The sequence below is a fragment of the Pristis pectinata genome, chromosome 5 (genome assembly GCF_009764475.1).
Source record: "Pristis pectinata isolate sPriPec2 chromosome 5, sPriPec2.1.pri, whole genome shotgun sequence".
Lineage (NCBI taxonomy): Eukaryota > Metazoa > Chordata > Chondrichthyes > Rhinopristiformes > Pristidae > Pristis > Pristis pectinata.
This window is the reverse complement of record NC_067409.1, coordinates 69947527-69966739: the sequence shown is the minus strand read 5'-3', so window position 1 is coordinate 69966739 and position 19213 is coordinate 69947527. Positions and strand designations below refer to the sequence as shown.

The 19213-nt window shown below is 44.1% G+C and overlaps 1 protein-coding gene across 2 annotated transcripts in view; it reads right to left on the bottom strand.

Moving 5' to 3' along the window:
* The window catches only part of trak1a (trafficking protein, kinesin binding 1a), a 216031-nt gene that overhangs the window by 19663 nt on the left and 177155 nt on the right, over positions 1-19213 (bottom strand). For both annotated transcript variants that reach the window (XM_052015442.1, XM_052015443.1), the window contains 8 exons: positions 16035-16151; positions 13253-13353; positions 11950-12058; positions 10708-10786; positions 5288-5418; positions 2990-3064; positions 2249-2386; positions 565-641 (listed from right to left, as the gene is read on the bottom strand). In XM_052015442.1, the coding sequence (XP_051871402.1) occupies positions 565-641; positions 2249-2386; positions 2990-3064; positions 5288-5418; positions 10708-10786; positions 11950-12058; positions 13253-13353; positions 16035-16151 (827 nt within the window). The remainder of the gene's footprint in view (positions 1-564; positions 642-2248; positions 2387-2989; positions 3065-5287; positions 5419-10707; positions 10787-11949; positions 12059-13252; positions 13354-16034; positions 16152-19213) is intronic.

Genomic DNA, 19213 nt, shown 5'->3' with positions numbered 1-19213 from the left:
TTTGGTTGATCAAATGGAAATGTAAAGAAAATTAGCATTGGTCTAACATTGTTAGTGGTGGGTTTTGCATTATTTCAATACACATTTTGACAACATCGGCCCAAACTCTTAAGACATCAGCAGTTCTCCAATTCTGGGTTCCAGATCATCCTCGAGTTAGCTGGTCCACAAATGGCATCCTTGCCTTCCGCTGTCAAGACCCCAAGCTCTGGAGTCCTCTCCCTTTAGACATTGCTGGAATCCCTGACCAATCCTCTGCACTCAGCATCAACATTTGTTTGATAACAGCCCTGTGAAGCTCCTTGGGCATTTTGGCCATACTAACGGTGATGTTTTAATGGAACCTTGTATTAAATTCAAATATTAAGTGAATGTTTTAATTCAAGCTTCCCTATTTAAGGATTGTTTTAAAAATCTAAGGTGTTAAGCAAACATATAAAAGCACTCTCAACCACTAACAAATCCAAGAAATAGTATTAAACAAAAAAATTTCACAAGAGTGGCTTACAATAAACCCAGCATTTGACAATGATACAAGTTAGACCTGGCATTTACAGGACCTACTTCTGTTCCTGGGCAGGTGTTAGATCCATCTGGAGCTCTTTACGCATTGACCCTTCAATTTCAGCTGCTAAAGAATCCTGGTTAAAACAAAACAAGAAAAAAAATATCACTTTCCAGCAAGCACCAGTTACAAATGTTCCACTTACCTTGGGCAAACAGCGGTTCCTGGGCTAACTTCCTTTGCGTTCTTCAGAAACTGACAATGAAAACTGGGGAGTCCAGTTCATCTCTTTCCCTAGAGGCCCACTCTCAGACACCTTGAACAAAGGCTCCTGGCCCTGCAAGGATGTTATTACAAGTCTTAAGGTTCAGGGAATTCTGATGCAGTGCAGGGACCATGGAGTTTGTTGCAATGGTTGAAGGGTGTTTTGATAACTGATGACTGTTACCAATGGATTTCCATCGGGTTCCATACACAGTGGGTCAGTTATTGCGATGTTTATTAATGATGTAGATCTAAATGCAGGAGGAGGTACAATAAAAGAGCTTGCAAATGATACAAAACTGGCTGTGGTTGACAGTGAGGGGGAGAGCTTTAGATTGTGGGAAGATATAGATGGTCTGGTCAATTGGGCAGAGAAAGGTAAATAACCCGGAGAAGTGTGAGGTGATGCAGTTTTGAGAGGTGCAATAAAACAATATTGAGTGGAGGAACCAAGTGACTTCGAGGTATATGTCCACTGATCTTTGAAGGTAGGAGGACAAGAAGATATTCTATCTTTTATATTCTATCGTTCCTTCATTAGGTCAAGTATAGAATGTAAGCGCAGGGAGGTTATGCTGGAACTGTATACAGCACAGGTTCAACCGCAGCTTGAGTGCTCTGTACAGTTCTAGTTACTACTTTACAGGAGAGCTGTGTTTACACGGGAGAGGGTGCAGAGGAGATCTGCACAGATGTTGATAGGAATGGAAAATTGAAACAAAGACATAAGATTGAATAGAATAGGGGTTGTGGCTTGAGACCAGGAGGCTGAAGGGAGACTTAACTGAGATGTATAATATGATGGGGAACCAAGACAGAGGGAATTTTTTTCTCTGAGAGAGGGGTGAAAGTCAGGGGTGGAGGTTTAAAAGTAATTGGGAGAAGGACTGGAGGGGAGATGAGGATAACTTGACTCATCGCACCAACCACCTGCCACCCCCCACCCCCCCTTCCCAGCCCAAAGAGGTTGGTTAGGGTCTGGGATGTGTACGTGCCCTGACCTGCAAGGCTGATCCACTGCTGTAAGGGAAGATCAGGTTAGTTGGATCTTTTTCAACCAACACAGATATTGACAGGTTGAATAGCTGTCTTCTCCGTGTTGTAAATTTTCAATGATTCAACAATTCTAAACTTTGCACGACATTAGTACAATCCAAATACCAGAGATGTGATCCTGCTCACACACCGACCTGCCTCAATCATCTGATGTTGTTACAATACTGTGGAATTTGCTACATCATGTTTGAAGACGGTGTCCATTTAAGAAACTTGTGTTACCTAGAGGCTCCTGAACACAAAGTTGATTTAAACTCTTAATTCTTTACATAGTGCTGGACTAAACTTTGGATAGGACACTCAAAGGCAGCACAAGGGAGCATCAGACAAATGTGTGAATAACCAGCCTGCAGGTGTGCCACTAACACACAGAGCATGTTTGTGTGGGTGGATATGGTGCAGCTTTGTGATAGTTTGTTTTACCAAAGGGAAGAGGCCAAGAGAGTGGTAGCGGCGCGGTGTGCTGTTCGGCATGGTTTTATTTCGCAGGTTCTTGATTTCCTCTTGTGCTTCATGCAGCATTTCCATACATTCTGCATATTTATCCTCCAGCTCCCGCAGCTGCAGACAAAAACATACATATCCTCAAGATACACCATCATCAGGAAAAACTCATAGCTTGGCCATCATGCACTTCAAGAATTAAACAGAACTCTTCAGCAATATCATGTTTTGGGGGCACTCTTACTTTGCCAGCCAGGTGGATGAAAAAGGTCATTTGGCCCTTGGAGCAGTTCTGATACTCAAGACCAAACTCAATTGTTGCCCTTTGATTGCAGTTTCCCAACAAATATCCGCAGCTTCAAATCTACTTTCCCACTCAGTATCCTTGGCCTCAATGCCAATTTTCCCATCTGGATTCCCCTTTGCTCAATTCCAAAAATTGAGCCCCTGAGCATCTCTATTGTAGGATTTCAAAGATTCACAGCTGAGTAATTTTTCACCTTGGTCCTCAATGGATTAACCTTTATCCCTGTCATCTCCCTGAGAACATAACCTGTCACCATCACTCATGTTAAGCCATCTCCAAACTACACGGATCTGCTCCCAGCATTAAATTGGATGGTTACCACCTCTCCAACTATTCTCCACTCTTTTACCATAGGTACATCAATGATTAAACTGCTTCATGGAGTTAGGGTCCAGTGACAGACCAGAACTTACCTCGGCTGTGAGCTGTCGTTGGGCATCTTTAGCTGCACTGAGATGTTGAGTAAGTTCTTCATTTTCCACTCCATACTGCAAGAAAAGACAAACCATTTAACAATTTCATCAGGTTTAAAACAGCAGGTTTTAGTTAACCTGCTCCTCCAAACTCAAACCTGCACGTTTTTTCTCTACTTTCAATGCATTATTCCTTTAGAATGTATTACAGGTGAGTTATAGGGGATGGAAGGTGATCAGAGATGAACGGTGAACAGGGAGTTTTGAGGCTGTGATGGTGGAACCCCTCCCATGCACGTATGATTATTTTGGTGAAGACACGGAGACAGGACTCTCTCTGCCCCCTTCAAATCCAGTCTCAGAGAAGTACAACTAATTCACTTAAGCATCACAACTGCCCCCTCCCATCACCCTTGCTGTTATATTAAATCCAACCAGTTAATACCAACTGATGGAATTACAGCAAGTTCTATGTCATGGCTTTGCATATTTCTATATTTCCTTAGGATTATAGGAGGAGGCCATTCTGCCCATCACTGATTCTCCCCACATTCCTATCAACTCCCCCAGATTTTTACCATATCCCTACAATATAGGGGTGATATACAATGGCCACTTAATGTACTGACCCACACACCTTTAGCACAAGGGGGGAAACTGGAACACCCAGAGGAAACCCACATGGTCACATTGTCATGAGCCATTAATTCTTTCTCCTGGAAGGCAACTTTGAAAGCTACAATTTATATTTTTATTGCTCAAAAACATAATTTGATAACAGATTCAACACATAAACTATCTTGTCTGATCGGGCATCTTCCCAAAGGTAAAGCAAATTCATCCTGCTGCAGGAAAAAATGACATAATACTTTCAGTAACAGAAGACAAATATGCTATCACCTCTATGCCAAGGGGAAAAATTCAGTTTAACAGCATTACTGATTTTTAGTGTCCTGTACTCATACAACTCCCATTCTCTCAGCAACCTCTGTTGAAGGTGGGACTGATTGTTATGGACAAGCTCTCTGTGACAGCATTTGATGGTAATCAGGATTCATTACTCAATTTTCTGTCACTGGCCAGAAATTACAATGACAGGTACAGTGTTAACCATAATTATATTGTGAAACTGACAGCAACTTTGGGATTTCTGCACATGCATGGTTTAAAGCAGATATCCTGAAGGCAGTGTCAATAATTTAGTGTTCCTCCACAGGCAGGGCTGTTTGGAGCCTTCACAATTGGAATTAAAGCTTGAACTGATTCAAGTCACCTCACTGTAAAATGCCCTGGGAGTACAACATCATGGTGCATGAGATACAAGCAAACTTTTAATAGTATATAAAGTTATATTTACTGCTTAGCAAACTTTAGTGGCCTAAATAAGGCTAATTTCATATGCAAATTCCAATTCTCACATAACATTGCTATTTTGGCTTCCAACTTCACTTTATGTGCATATTATAAACACTATTTCATGCTCTATTTAAAATATTCATTAATAAATAATTGGTGTTTCTTTTCTGGGTTGCTCCTGGAAATCTCAAAGTGATTGGCTCCTCAGCCCACCAATGACGTTACTACTACTGGGCACCTGACAGCAACCAGTGTGAGATGTCACTGCCAGAGAGACCACTGGATTTTTGTGGGAAACTTTCTCTAAGCATCAATGAGCATAACTGCTCTGAGCAAAATTCCTCACCAATAATTGACAACTGCCTGGTTCCAATCACCACCACTTTCAGAGCTCTCACCTTGGGTGTCAAGACCCCAGTAGCCCAGGAGGCACCACCCACCCACCCTCCCCCAAAGATGATAGTGCCCTACAGTATACAGTGTTCAATACAAAGAAATAACCCTTCAGTTTCAGTACTGCAAGTGCTACAAACCAAGATCTGGACATTAGGATTAGTCCAAAGAGTACATTTTTAGCCAGCATTCATAAAATGGGCCAAATGCCTATTTCTGAACTGCACATTTCAATGATTCACATATCTTAAATATGAAATCAGGGTTCTACTCACAGAGAAGACCCATAAGCCAGCCATGACTGGAAAGAAAGAAGTAATGTATTGTCACTCACTGGAGCAACAATCTGCTGGAGGAACTCAGTGGCTCCAGCAGTGGCGGGGTGGGGGGTGCAATGGACAGTCGATGTTTTGAGTCCAAACCCTTGGACCCAAAATGTCAACGATTCTTTTCCTCCCACAGATGCTGCCTGAGCCACTGAGTTCCTCCAGCAGGTTGTTGCTCCAGATTCCAGTATCTGCAGTCTCCTGTGTCTCTACTGTCACTCACTGCCTTAGTCTTCCTCTGCAGGTCGACGATTTGAGAGAGCAGATGCGTAATTTCTTCTTGCTGCCGTGCTGCATCTTCCGTCTTCTTCGCCAGTTCCTCAGCCAAGTTAACCAGTTGAATATTTGCATCTCCTGGAGAATTAGAAGGGGAAGGAAAGGTTAATTGTAAATGTTAATTGTCTCTGTCAATGAGTTTGACACAGACAGGAATCTGGTGAGAATAATGAAAAGCACACTACAGATAAAAATCCCAAGGTGTTTGGGAAGCCACCACCTGCCTGTCCATTCCAACCCCAGCAACAGTCTGCCCCAAACCTCCGCAGAAGCCATCCACATCATGCAGGAAGAGAAGGGAAGTGCTTCACTTTGCAATGGGAAGAACACTTTGATTACTTCACTGTTAACCATCCAAAAGAAAACAAAGCTGAAAAGAAGTTTGAACTTCAGCAATGTGCAGCCATCAAAAATGTGTCATGCTAATCTTCTCAAATAGGAACACGAGTGAATTTTTTATAAAAACTTTATGGTAACAGGCCCTTCCGGCCCAGAGAGTCCACACCGCCCATTTAAACCCATGTTAACCTGCCAGTATGTCTTTGGAATGTGGGAGGAAACTGAAGCACCCAGAGGAAACCTACACAGACACAGGGAGAACGTACAAACTCCTTACAGACAGCGACGGGAGTTGAACCCCAATCACTGGCGCTGTAATAGTGTCATGCTAACTGCTACACTACCATGCCGCCCACTTGGCATTAACCAACACACCCACAGTGGAGTCTCCATTAGCCTCCCCAGTCCCAGGGAATGCAATGTGATGGTGATCGTTAAAGTAAGCAAAAAGGATCACAAATGTCAGGTTATGGAGAAAAAAAATCAATTTACAGACAACCATGTACCAAGCCAATTAAACCCAGGATTCTCGATACATTGGGCATGGCAAGTCTATCATCTCAGCTCAGGTTCTCCACACCCAGTTCCACTCACTGCAGCAGATTAGAACATGCAGAGGGAATAGAACAGGAGGTTGATTCTCACAAGGGAACTGTGCCAGCACCAGGATTGTCCTAATGGTCTCCTTCAGTGTCTTTATGACACTGAAGGAAACCATTAGGACAATCACGTCCATGCTGGCTATCCACTTAAGAGTCACAGAATCATATAGTACAGAAACAGGGCCCTTGGCCTAACTGGTCCATGCCAACCAAGATTCCCATCTAAGCTAGTCCCACACCTGTGTTTGGCCCAATTCCCTCTAAACCTTTCCTATCCATGTAACTGCCCAAGTGCCTTTTAAGTGTTGTTAACATACCTGCCTCAACCACTTCCATGTACTGACCACCCTCTGGGTGAAAAAGTTGCCTCTCAGGTTCCTATTAAACCTCTCTCCTTTAACCTATGCTCTCTAGTTCTTGATTTCCCAACCCTGGGAAAAAGACCCTGCGCATTCACCCTATCTATGCCCCTCATGATTTTATACACCTCCATAACATCACCCCTCATTCTCCCATGCTCTAATGAAAAGTGTCCCAACTTGCTCTAGCTCTCTCCAGAATCTAGTCCCTTGAGTCCCAACACCTTGTAAATCTCCTTTGCACTCTTTCCAGCTTAATAGCATGGTGACCAAAACTGAACGTAATATTCCAAATGCGGCCTCACCAACATCTTATATAAAATTGCAACATACACTTTCTCTCTCACATGACCATCAACATGATTCTCCCACCATCCACCTGCATTAGGGTCCATTTACAGCAGCCAATTTACCATCCTTGGGATGTGGGAAGAAACTGAAGCACCTGGATGAAACCCATGCAGTCACAGGGAGAACGTGCAAGGTCCATACAGACAGCACCAGAAGTCAGGATTGAACCCAGGTGGTGTGAGGCAGCAGCTCCACCAACTGTGCCAACGTTCCACCCAATATATTGTTTTGCTCATCATTCTTCTATGTCAAGGCAAATGACAGGCTTCCCTTCAGAGAAAGTGCAGCGCCATCACAAATTCTGAATTTGCAAATGTTATAATGGACCCCATATCACAATACAATGCATATTGGAGAACCAATTCATATTTTGCAAAGATAAAAGGAGCATTTTTGTTGTTAGACTAAGAGAATGTTACATCAGATTAAACAAGATATCAACCATCTGGTCTAACCAATCTATGCTGCATCTGTGCTCCTCTAAAACTACCAGAGAGACCCTCTATTCCCTCTGCCAACCGCACCCCATCACCCTTGCCACCACCCCATGTGCTTGCCCAGGTTCTCCTTAAATGCATCAATACTATTCATTTCTACCTCCCCATGTGAGGAAATTCCACATTGTCACTGCTCTTTGGGTAAAGGAGCTTCTCCCGAATTCTTTGTTGGATTTGTTGATTGTCTGATATGGATTGCCTCTGCTTAAACCATTCCTTGTCAGTGGAAATGGTCTCTCTTCCCTAGATCCTTTAAAAAAGCACTGATGCAATCCATCCAGGCTGGAGCATGAACATAAAACAATACAGCACAGGAACAGGCCCTATGGCCCATGATATCTGTGCCAACCACAATGCCAATTTAACCTGCACATCTGCCTGTTAATTTGTCTGTCTAAATATCTCCTAAATAGAAATTTATTTACTTTTCTATTTTAAAGTGATTTATCACATTACTCATGTCGTCATCCAAATTTCCATCACCTGAAGCCATTTCTGCCATCTCTCTGACATTCCCTGTGACACTGTCCTGTCCCTTTCCATCATTCTGTGGTTTTATCCTGTCTCTTAGTGGCCTCAATCCCATCCCAATCTTCCCTTCATATAGATCTATCGATAAAATACTGTATTGTTTTATGTTCCCCAATGATTTAATTTCATCAGTAAGGATGGGAAACAACACCTCCGGCACGATTATTCTCAAAACTGGTGCCCCACAAAGCTGCATCTTCAGCCCCCTTCTCTACTCCCTATATACTCATGACTGCATGGCCAGATTTTGCTCTAACGTCACCTACAAGTTTGCAGATGATACCACCGTAGTCAGCCGTATCTCAAATAGCGGTGAGTTGGAGTACAGGAAGGAGATAGAGAGCTTAGTGACATGGTGTCATGACAACCTTTCCCTCAATGTCAGCAAAACAAGAGAGCTGGTCATTGACTTCACGAAGGGGGGATGATGCACATGCACCTGTCTACATCAATGGTGCTGAGGTCAAGAGGGTTGAGAGCTTCAAGTTTCTAGGAGTGAACATCACTAATAGCCTGTCCTGGTCCAACCACGTAGACGCCACAGCCAAGAAAGCTCACCACAGCACCTCTACTTCCTCAGGAGACTTAAGAAATTTGGCATGTCCCCCTTGACACTCACCAACCTTTATCAATGCACCATAGAAAGTATCCTATCAAGATACATCACAGCTTAGTATTGCAACTGCTCTGCCCAGGACTGCAAGAAATTGCAGTGAGTTGTGGACACAGCTCAGCACATCACGGAAACCAGCCTCCGCTCCATGGACTCTATCTATACTTCTCGCTGCCTCAGTAAAGCAGCCAGAATAATCAAAGACCCCACCCACCCGGGACATTCTCTCTTCTCCCCTCTCCCATTAGACAGAAGATACAAAAGCCTGAAATCACATACCACCAGGCTCAAGGACAGCTTCTCTCCTACTGTTATAAGACTATGGAACGGTTCCTTAGTATAATAAGATGGACTCCTGACCTCACAATCTACCTCATTATGACCTTGCATCTTATTGTGTACCTGCAGCTGCACTTTCTCTGTAGCTGTGACACTTTACTCTGCATTCTGTATTGTTTTACCTTGTACTACCTCATTGCACTGTGTAATGAATTGATCTGTATGAACGGTATGCAAGACAAGTATTTCACTGTACCTCGGTACAAGTGACAATAATAAACCAATTCCAATTTCATAGTTCAATTCTGGGTTTTTCTTTACTTCTTTCCTAATCCTTTCTTCTAAAAATTTAAATAATTGAAAATAAATAAAAATAAAATTGAATTGTTTTTAAAACATTGAAGCTATTTAAAATTTATGAAGCTGCTCTCAAATGAAAACATACGTATGCATGGAAACAAAGGAAGGTAAAGAAAAAGCTTATCTAATCATCCTTTTACAATGCAGGTCGTTGACCACTTCAACTGCATGGAGCCACGCAGGCTGTGTCAGTCAGTGCTCAGGGCCGGTTACAAGGTGCACTTGTTACCTTAGCTCAGCAACTGCAGGAGGGGGGGTAGGGGGTGGAGTGGGAGGGGTGCCAGAGTCTGTGAACAGCTCCAGAGCACCTTATAGTTCACTGACTGCTTGTGGATTTCTTTTGAGCTGCTGAAGTGTTCTGAGACATTTTATTACCCCCAAGTAATTCATGTCATCACTGCTGCTACATGGTACAGACACTGTAGGACGTCCTCTCCTATCACCCAGATTCCAAAGCAAACACTAAATGTTTGTGAAATTTTATCTCTCCTTTGTTCTCAACTTTTATCTGAACCCAAATGTTCTGGGTTCAAGTCTGAGTGCAGACCAACAAGGAAAACCAATCCAAGAAATTCAGTGGGCTGATTTCTGGAACGAGGAGGTTGTCCTATCACTAGCACCTCTACTCTTTGGAATTTAAAAGAATTACGGGTGGTCTTATTGAAACATGCAAAACCTGAGGGGGAAGAACACAGCAGATAGCGAAATGTTTCCATGTGGGAGGAATTCAAACAAGGGGACATATTTATAAGATAAGGATATAGTCATTTAAAATAGAGGTGCAAGGAACTGCTCAGAGAGTGGCGAATTCTCTACCCCAGGGGTTGTGGAGGCTAGTTCAGTGAGGATTCAGAGTAAGCAGATAATTTTTTGAACAATCAGGAAAATGAAGGCGATGGGGACTGGCACAGAAGAGGTAGATCAGCCAAGATCATAATGATGGTGGGGCAGGCTTGAGGTGCCGAGTGGTCTACTCCGGCTCCTGTGTTCTCGTGCAGTGCTGAGGTGTGCTGTAGCTTCAGAGAAGCTGTGTAGCAGATGAGGCATCAAACAGAAGCCCTGTCTGCTGTAACAACTGTACACAAAGGATCCTATAGAACTGTCATAAAGCAGGGGGTCTCCCCAGAGTCATGGCTAAGCAACATCATGAAAACAGATGATCAGCCTGCATCTGAGAGACTTGATGCACTGTGCATTTACCAAATGTACTATTCAGGGAAGTGAAGGCTTCAGGATCTCCTGGGATCATGATCAATGCGAGAGAAATACAAGTCTTTCTTATCTGTTGCAATCATTTTAACCGCCTGCCCTAAAGTCAATGGTGCTACTAGCTTTGGAAAAAGATGCATTTAATAACATGTAATACTCAAGAGAGAATGATTACTTCCGTTTAGAATTATTAACCTTACAAGATCATTGGGCTAATTATAACATACTTAGCTCCTTCACACAGTCATTCACAAGTTGCTGTTCCTTCTCTTCATACGAAATCGTTTCAGTCTGCAGATGGCATGTCTGAGGAACCAGATAAAATGCGTTACATTACAAACAGGTAATACTGCCATAAACACCCACTTAAGACTAGAACACAACTCAAACAAACTATGGCCACTTTACATTGCCAAGGGGTGAAGGAAATTAACATTAGGGGAGAGGGCCGGGGGTCTGAGCTCAGCCACGGGTCTTGGGCAGTACGACCGCTGGGTCTGGAGAGGGGGCAGTGGGAGGGCGACTGCGGAGGGTCACTGAAGAGGATGAGTGTCAGTGATCAGTGGGCAGAGAGAATGAATGGCTGGAGATCCAGGGAGGTTGTGGGTGGGGTTCAAGGACAGAACAAGGGAACCATGAGGACAATAAAGAAGGTGAGTGAATGGGAGGGAGATGAGGAGGGGGTGGTTAGAAGAAGGGTTTGGAGAAACCGAGGGGATGAGAAGACTGGCTGAGTAAGAATTGTTGGTATGATCATGTGCGGTCAAAGGGCACGTGTACATACTTGCACATATTGGGTCTGTACGTCATTGGACCGTCCTCACTCACATTAAAAGAACATGCACAGGCACCTTCCATTCCTCAGCACTGGGGTGGCAGCAAGTCAGCCTCAACCCTGAGGAATTGCCCAAGGGGTTCCCAGCACTGAACAGAACCAAACACAAGGTTGGGGAACAGCACCTCACCCCCTAACCAGGAACAGTATAGCCCTCCTCACACAACAGTGAAATCAAGAGGTTCAAGTGATGTTTCTGCTACTTCCATCCACACCTCCTCTGGACCACCTCCTCCTCGTCACTCCTCCCATTACCACCTATATTTCCATTGGAGCATTAGTTCTTTCACCATTCAAACTCTCCTCCCTCCACCCACTGCAAACTCAATTTTGTTCCATCTTCTTTCTCCACTTTTCCTGTAACTCAAATCTTGTTTAAACTTTGGCAGCTATAATGAGATCACCCACTGAAATGATAATCATCTCTCCCTCCACACATACACAGCCTGACTCACCACAGAGACCCTACATTTTCTATGTTTATTTCAGATCTGAATATGCATTGATATATGTGGTCCCACGGATTCAATGAACACCCAGAAAGCAGAGCACAATGGGGAGAATTTAACAAGTGAAATGCTTATACTCTGATTTTTAACAGTAACCTAAAGCTAGAAACTAATTTTTTTCCCACCTCTGTTCTTAAAACAACATTTTCCTCTTCCAAATCCTTCAGCTTCTTTTGAAGGGAATCCAGGTGAAAGTAATTTTGTACAGATGGAGCAGATTCATTCCGTCGCAACCTGGGGACAGTCAAATCAAACTCTGAGAACTGAGACCGTCTGAGCTCATGTCTTATAACCAAGACTTTTATTCATGTACAGAATGAGACCTCCCACAATGGAAACTGTGATTAAGTTTCTAAGTATCAGTCAGGCAGAGACAACCAATGGCAAGATTTTTAATTTTCCATGAGCAGCCAATTCAACTGCTCCCCCTGTGGAAACAACCATTTATGCACCTTGTAAAGATTCATGATCTAATAGAAGATATCACTGGCAAGGCCAGCATTTATTGCACATCCCTGACTGCTCTTGAGAAAATGGTGGTGAGCTGCCTTCTTGAACCACTGCAGTCCTTTTGGTGAAGGTGCTGTTGGGGAGCGAGTTCCAGGATTTAGACCCAGCAACACTGAAGCACCAGTGATATATTTCCAAATCGGGATGGTGCACAACTTGGAGGAGAACTCATGGGTGGTGGTGTACTCATGCACTGCTGCCCTTGTCATTGAGTGGTAGAAACCATGGGGTGATGCTATTGAAGCCACCTTTGCATCAGTTTTTTTTTGTTAAAACACTGCTACTGTATGGCTATCCCTGCTGTTTTATGTGCAGTACAACTAGATATCCACTGTCATTTTACATTTGGAGTTGCTCCATTCTCCTCTCCCTAGAGTAAGGCACAGGTGCTTCATTATTGCAATGGTCCTTTTCAATTTACTCATGACAAGGCCAGCATTTATTTCCTATCCCCAAACAGCCCACGAGAAGGCGGTAGGTGAGCCACCTGCTGCAGACCTTCTGAGAATGTTTGCCAGGGATTTCAAGTCCAGTGCCTTGGTGGCTCTCAGGTGGTCAGTCTGATTTTATTCTTATTACATCTCAACATAGCATTGTGTATGAGGTGAGTTGTTTGTGAGACCATTTCAGAATGTATTTAAAAATCAATCACATCGTGAGGGGTCTGGAGTTGCAAATAGGCCAGAGATAGTGAAATCTACCGATCCTTCCCTGTGAGACAAGAGTCAATCAGATGGGATTTCACCAACTATCAGCTGTAGGTTTGGGCCATTACCAAGACCAGCTATTCATTCAGATTTTTTTTTAATTACTTGATACCCTAAACTGCCCCAGTGGGATTTGATCCCATCAGACCTTTGGATTATTATTCTAGCATTCCCACTACCCCATGGTTGCCCGATGGATTAGAATACTCACGGTGTGGAGGAGGTCGAATCACTCTCACTTTCTTCTGCTGCGTTGGTATAGAACTGCAGTAACTCGTCTTTCATGGACAACTCATGACGTAGCTGAGAAACCTGGTGGGTGAGGTCAGGGTGAGAGGAGGGGCAGGGGGAAATGAACAATGAGAACAGAGAGGAAACATGGAGCAAAGTGCCACAGGTGGCCCCCAACTAAGATGCTGTGACTTGTTTATCTATTCACAGACACAACCTGCATTTCTGGCATTTACTCCAGGAAGCTCTGGGCATGTTTATAAATTCAGCATTACTGGTCTTAATACCAGGTTAAACTACATAATTGACAGCCATTCCAACCCAAGTGGAAAGGAAGTCGAGGGTAGTGATGAAGAAAGAGACCAGTGTTTATAGAATGCTTTATAATCCAAATTGTGACAATTGAAGGAGGAATCATTGTAGCACTTGGATCTGAGACAGAGTGGAGCACCACTCCATCAGCGTTAAACCTGCTTCAACAAGCACTCTTCAGTGCTAATCACACATCATCAGGCAGATCTATAAAGTACTGCTCACAATTGCTGAGATTGTTCTGCTGTTTTATCCAGGTTGTATAAATAGGATGCTCTGAGATTAAAAGCAACACAAACTTGTTAAACAATACTGGTCCCCGCGTGATGATTAATTAACAGGTTAGATCTTGCAGGCTAATGTGGAGGATAAGAACATAATCACTGGCATTGAACCACTAACACAGCAGTACATCTGGGACTTCCACATACAGACCATCACAGTTCCCAGACCAAGGACAGATGGCACCACATCTGTCAGTACACTCAACCACTGGACTCCACAATTGCAGAGTTCAATCCGGTTGAGATTCCCCAATACTTAGAAGGGGAATGGCCTCTCTAATCCTGTGCCAAGCTAGGCCTGGTGCAGAGCCTGAAGCCAAGTGACTCCATTGGGGATTGTAGAGCCATGGTTATGAGACAGAGGGGAAGGCACCCTCCTTGCTTCCACAGCTCAAATGTTCTTAATGAGGGCTTTTATGCATTTTTGTCTTTCATATGTTTGATAAGTTAACAACTCACTTCTTTAAAATTAGTTATTACATTTTTAGTGATTTAAAAGTTCCTGATGTTGGAGACATTTAAAAACCACTCAACGGCCATCAGAGCATTACAGCCAGAGAAATATAAAGGGCTGTTATTTCTCCAGGGTACCTCAGCCCAATCTGTATTTCTCTCCCTCGCAGTGTTGCTCCCAGAACATCTCCTTTCCATTTCGTCAGAGTCTTTGCAGACACTCCCACTTATAGGCACCTCCAGTGCCAGTATCTCAGCTGTACTACCATGTTTAATTCACTCACTACCTTGCAGTAAAGTAAATGTGTGGGCAGCTCCTACCAATGGGCACAAACAGCCAACACTGCAACCCCTGGTCTCAGAAAAAACTCACAGTGGTCCATGGCAGTCACAAAGACACCAGGAGGTTCACATATCTCCAGCACCTACCACTTCACAAAACTGCAGATGCTGCAAATCTGAGTGCAGGGTGTTCAACCCAAATGTTAATTCTGCTGCTTTTCCACAAATGCTGACTGACCTGCCAGATGTTTTTAACATTCCCTGTGGCTACTGTAGATATTGCTATCTTCTTTTCACATACAGCCACATTGCTTGATTCTCTATCCTTCCTTGGATCATGACAATATCACATGCTAGCATGAAACAAACTGCTGGAGGAACTGAATTGGTCAGGCAGCATCTTTAGGTCGAGACCCTGCATCAGGACTGAGTGTGTAGAGAGGAGATAGCCAGCAGAAGGAGGGGAGGGAGGGGGAGGCAGAAACTTGCAGGTGACAGGTGGAAAGGAGAGGACCAGGGGAACACTATCCCTGTTCTATCTGGGGGTGAGAGCAGAAGTGCAGGAAGTGGAGGAGATGAGAGTGAGGTCTCCATCAACAGCAGTGGAGGGGAAGCCACATTTCCCAAAAAAAGGATGGGAGGAGGTGTGGTTGAGGTAGATGTGGGAGTCCATGGGCGTACAGTAAATATCAGTGGATAGTTATCTCCAGAGATGGATACAGAGAGATCCAGAAAAGGCAGAAGTGTCAGAAATGGTCCAAGTGAAATTGAGGCTGGGGTGGAAGTTCATAGCAAAGGTGATAAAATTTACGAGTTCTGCATGAGTGCAGTTGTTGATGCAGTGGAAAGAGCATTGGGGAGGGGTGCCAGAGAAGATTTCGAACAAGGACTGTTCCACGTAGCCAATTAAAAGACAGGTGTAATTAGGATCGATCCCATGCGAGTGCCCATAGCTACAACTTTGATCTGTAGAAAGTACATCATGTGCTCTTAGGAACAGCTCCACCAGTTCCATGTACAGAGCACATGGCTGTGATCACTCATACTTTGCCAGTTCACAACATAAGCAGCACATCCCTCCAACTCCTGCTCTATCTACAAAGCACTGCTCACTTTTCCTTCACATTTGCTTCCTACCTGGCTACTTCCTCAGCCGCAACATCCCAATCTCACCACTCAGCATCAATAAGCTCCTTCCCCATACTGCTGGTTAATAAGGAACACCAGCAGGATAAAGCTTTGGTCAAACGTGCTTTATTGACAGTGAACTGATACAACAAGGTATCCAAAGTCAGAAAACACTGTGCAGATAGTTGTTAAAAAAGTACACTCACACCTAATAGATATAAACCCCTCACTGAATGAAGACGTCTGCTCCATCCATTAACCTTTTTCTAAGCAGCCAATGGATATGAAACTCAAGCAACTCACCTCCTCTCTGGCGTGCTCCACCTGCTCTTCAAGGTGCTCATTTTTCTCAGTTAGTGTCTTGTTCTTCTTTAGCAACGACTGGCCAATTCGTGCTGCCAATTCCAGGTCCCGTTCTTTCTGTGCAAGGGATGGAAAGAAGCACTTTATGAGATTGTAACAGAAGATCAAAGAGGAGGGAAAAAACAAACTGAAGCAAGAATAGTTCCATCCAACCCCTCCAGACTGCTGTTCAGTGATTGTTGGGCTGGATCATGTCCAATCTGGACTCTGCCTGCAGTCCCCACCTCCCCCACCAAGCCCAGACCTTTCCCCACAGCCTCACTTAACCTCTCCTGGCTCCATGGAAATGCCTGATCCACAGGTCTGAATTCCACAGCCATCCCAAGAAGCAGAGCCTGTTGCCAGTGGTGAACAGTTCTTAGATGGCAGACCCTAAAGCCCCACCCCCTGACGACCTTTTGACAGCTCAACACTGCCAAAGGGCTTGTTAACTTTTAGAACTCCGAAAATCAGAGACATTTAAAAGCATTTAGAAAATCGTTAAATTAAAAATTATCTAAAGCCACACAGCACATTACATTGGCCAAAGTTCCACTACGTGCAAAACTTCTCCTTGGTTACCAATTTATTGTTTTCTGGTGTTAGTCACAGATTGGCCCTTGAGTAAAAGATTAATGGTGTTCCCCTGTCTCAGTTACCCAAGTCATTAATTAGCTCAGTCAAAGCAAACAGCATTTCTCAGCTGTGTATCGAAGCAAAAACTCAGTTGGGGAGAATGTATCAGGCCAGATACCAAATTCTGGGACAGAGCTATTCATTTATCAGTCTTAACATTTAACTGTGTAAATACGTGCAATAGCTTTCTGATTCACTCCGTATAAAGTTTTCAGGGGGTGGGAGCAGGCAGAGAGGGCAAGTGAGGTGTGGTTGAGTGGAAAGAACAAGGCAGCCTTTCCCATACATAACTTTTCCACCTACAGGTCCTGAGAGAGTCCTGCGCCAAATGTCTCTGGAACAATGCCTCTAAGAGACCACGAAATAAAAGCAGAAAATGTAGGAAACACTCAGTTGGTCAGGCAGCATCTGTGGAAAGAGAAACAGTTAAATTTTCAAGTCAAAGATCCTTCATCGGATCTGGGATAAGCTACAGAGAAGGTGGAGGAGGGTTGGGAATCTCTGATATGGTGAGACCAGTGCTACCTTGGTAGTATGCTGGTCATAAAGCCATCTGGTTGATAGATTTATGGGGGCACTTAGACAGAGGGATAAACAAAGGGATCACTCCCCATCTCATGGTATTTTCCCAGCAACCACAGGAGATGCAACACCTGCCTTCTTACCTTCCCACCATCCAGGAACCGGAGCAATCTTACCAGGTGAAGCAGTGATTCACCTGCACTTCTCCCAATCCACTGCATTCCACTGGATGTTCACAATGTGATCTCTTCTGCAGTGGGGAAACCACAGGCAGATTGGGTGACTGCATTCAACAGCTATAGGTAACTCACTCTGTGTCAGATACTGGTCAGTTCTACTGTAGATTATCCATCTGTAATATTAACCCAGCAGCCATATAAAACATTGGTTAGGCTGTATTTGTGTGCAGTTCTGGTTGCTACATTACAGGAACGACGTGGAGGCTTGGAAGAGGGTGCAGAAGAGGTTCACCAGGATGCTGCCTGGATTAGAGAGTGTTAGCTATAAGGAGAAGTTGGACAAACTTGGATTGTTTTCTCTGGAGCATTGGAGGCTGAGAGGAGATGATAGAAATATATGAAATTATGAGAGGCATAGATGGGATAGATAGTCAGAGTATTAATCCCCAGGATAGAAATGTCAAATACTAGAGGACAAAGCTCTAAGGTGAGAGGGGGAAAGTTTAAAAGGAGATATGTGGGCATTAATTTTACACAAAGAGTGGTAGGTGCGTGGAACAGGCTGCCAGGGGAGGTGATGGAAGCAGATATGATAGTGGTATTTAAGAGGCATTTAGACAGGCATATGAACATGCAGGGAATGGAGGGATATGGATCATGTGCTGGCAGATTGGTTTAATTTAATTTGCCATCATGGTCGGCGTAGGCATCATGGGCCGAAGGGCCTTTTCCTGTGCTGTATTATTCTATGATCTTTCCACAAACGCTACCTGACCTGTTTAGCACTTCCTGCATTCTCCCTCTGGTTTCAGATTTCAGCAATAGTTCTGACCTGCATTTTACAGCTTTAACACATCCCTTTGTTTGATTGTTTACACTCTCCCTCTCTATCTGCCCTCATTAATCAATTAAACCAGACTCAAACATTGGGATCACCCCAGCAACCATGGCCTCTCCCTAATCAGAGATATTCCCCACCCTCTGTGCAATTTAGAACAAACATGTTTTTTCTCTTTCCCAGTTCTGATGAAGGATCTTCAACCTGACGCATTAACTGTTCTTTTCTCCACAGACGCTGCCTGTCCTGCTGAGTATTTCTTGCATTTTCTGTTTCTTCAGTTTTCACCTACAATGACTGAGGAGGTGTGATGAGCACAGAGCAATGCTGGCCTGCGGCTGATCTACAAATTAATTAAAGCTTGTGTTGGGGCAATCCTCCTACTGGGACATCCTGGGAACCAACAGAGTCCTTCCTGGTAAGGCAGTGAGACCTGCCCACAATACCCAAGGTATAATGGTCAAATCTTTGTTACTATGGATAGCTCCTTGCTCCCTGGCCAAGTGCCCAATCTTTATGGGAGAGCTCAGACAGCAAGAACTAGCAGGTGACTCAAGGGTGGAATTCATCCTAATCAAAGTCCACCCCATCCTTCCTGTATCCACAGCTCCCAGCTGTTGACAGTCAGGATCAGAGGCCATGGCTCACTGTCTCCTCTGCAAACCAGGCACCAAATGGCCAACTTCATGTGGCAATGCTGATGAAAAGTCATCATCCTGAGACATTAGCTGTCCTTTCTCTCCACAGACACTCCCTGGTCTGCTGAGTGTTTCTAGTAATTTCTGCTTTTATTTCAGGTCCAGCATCTGCTGCATTTCACCTGTCAGTGCGCTGGGCAAGATGTACAGCTGGACTCGTGGGCTTATCTAAGTAAGGCAATTGGTCTATGAACTCCCCGAGCCAGAATCATGGGAGATCTAGGCAGATGGTGGAAGTACTCAGATACTCACAGATGTGGCAGCACC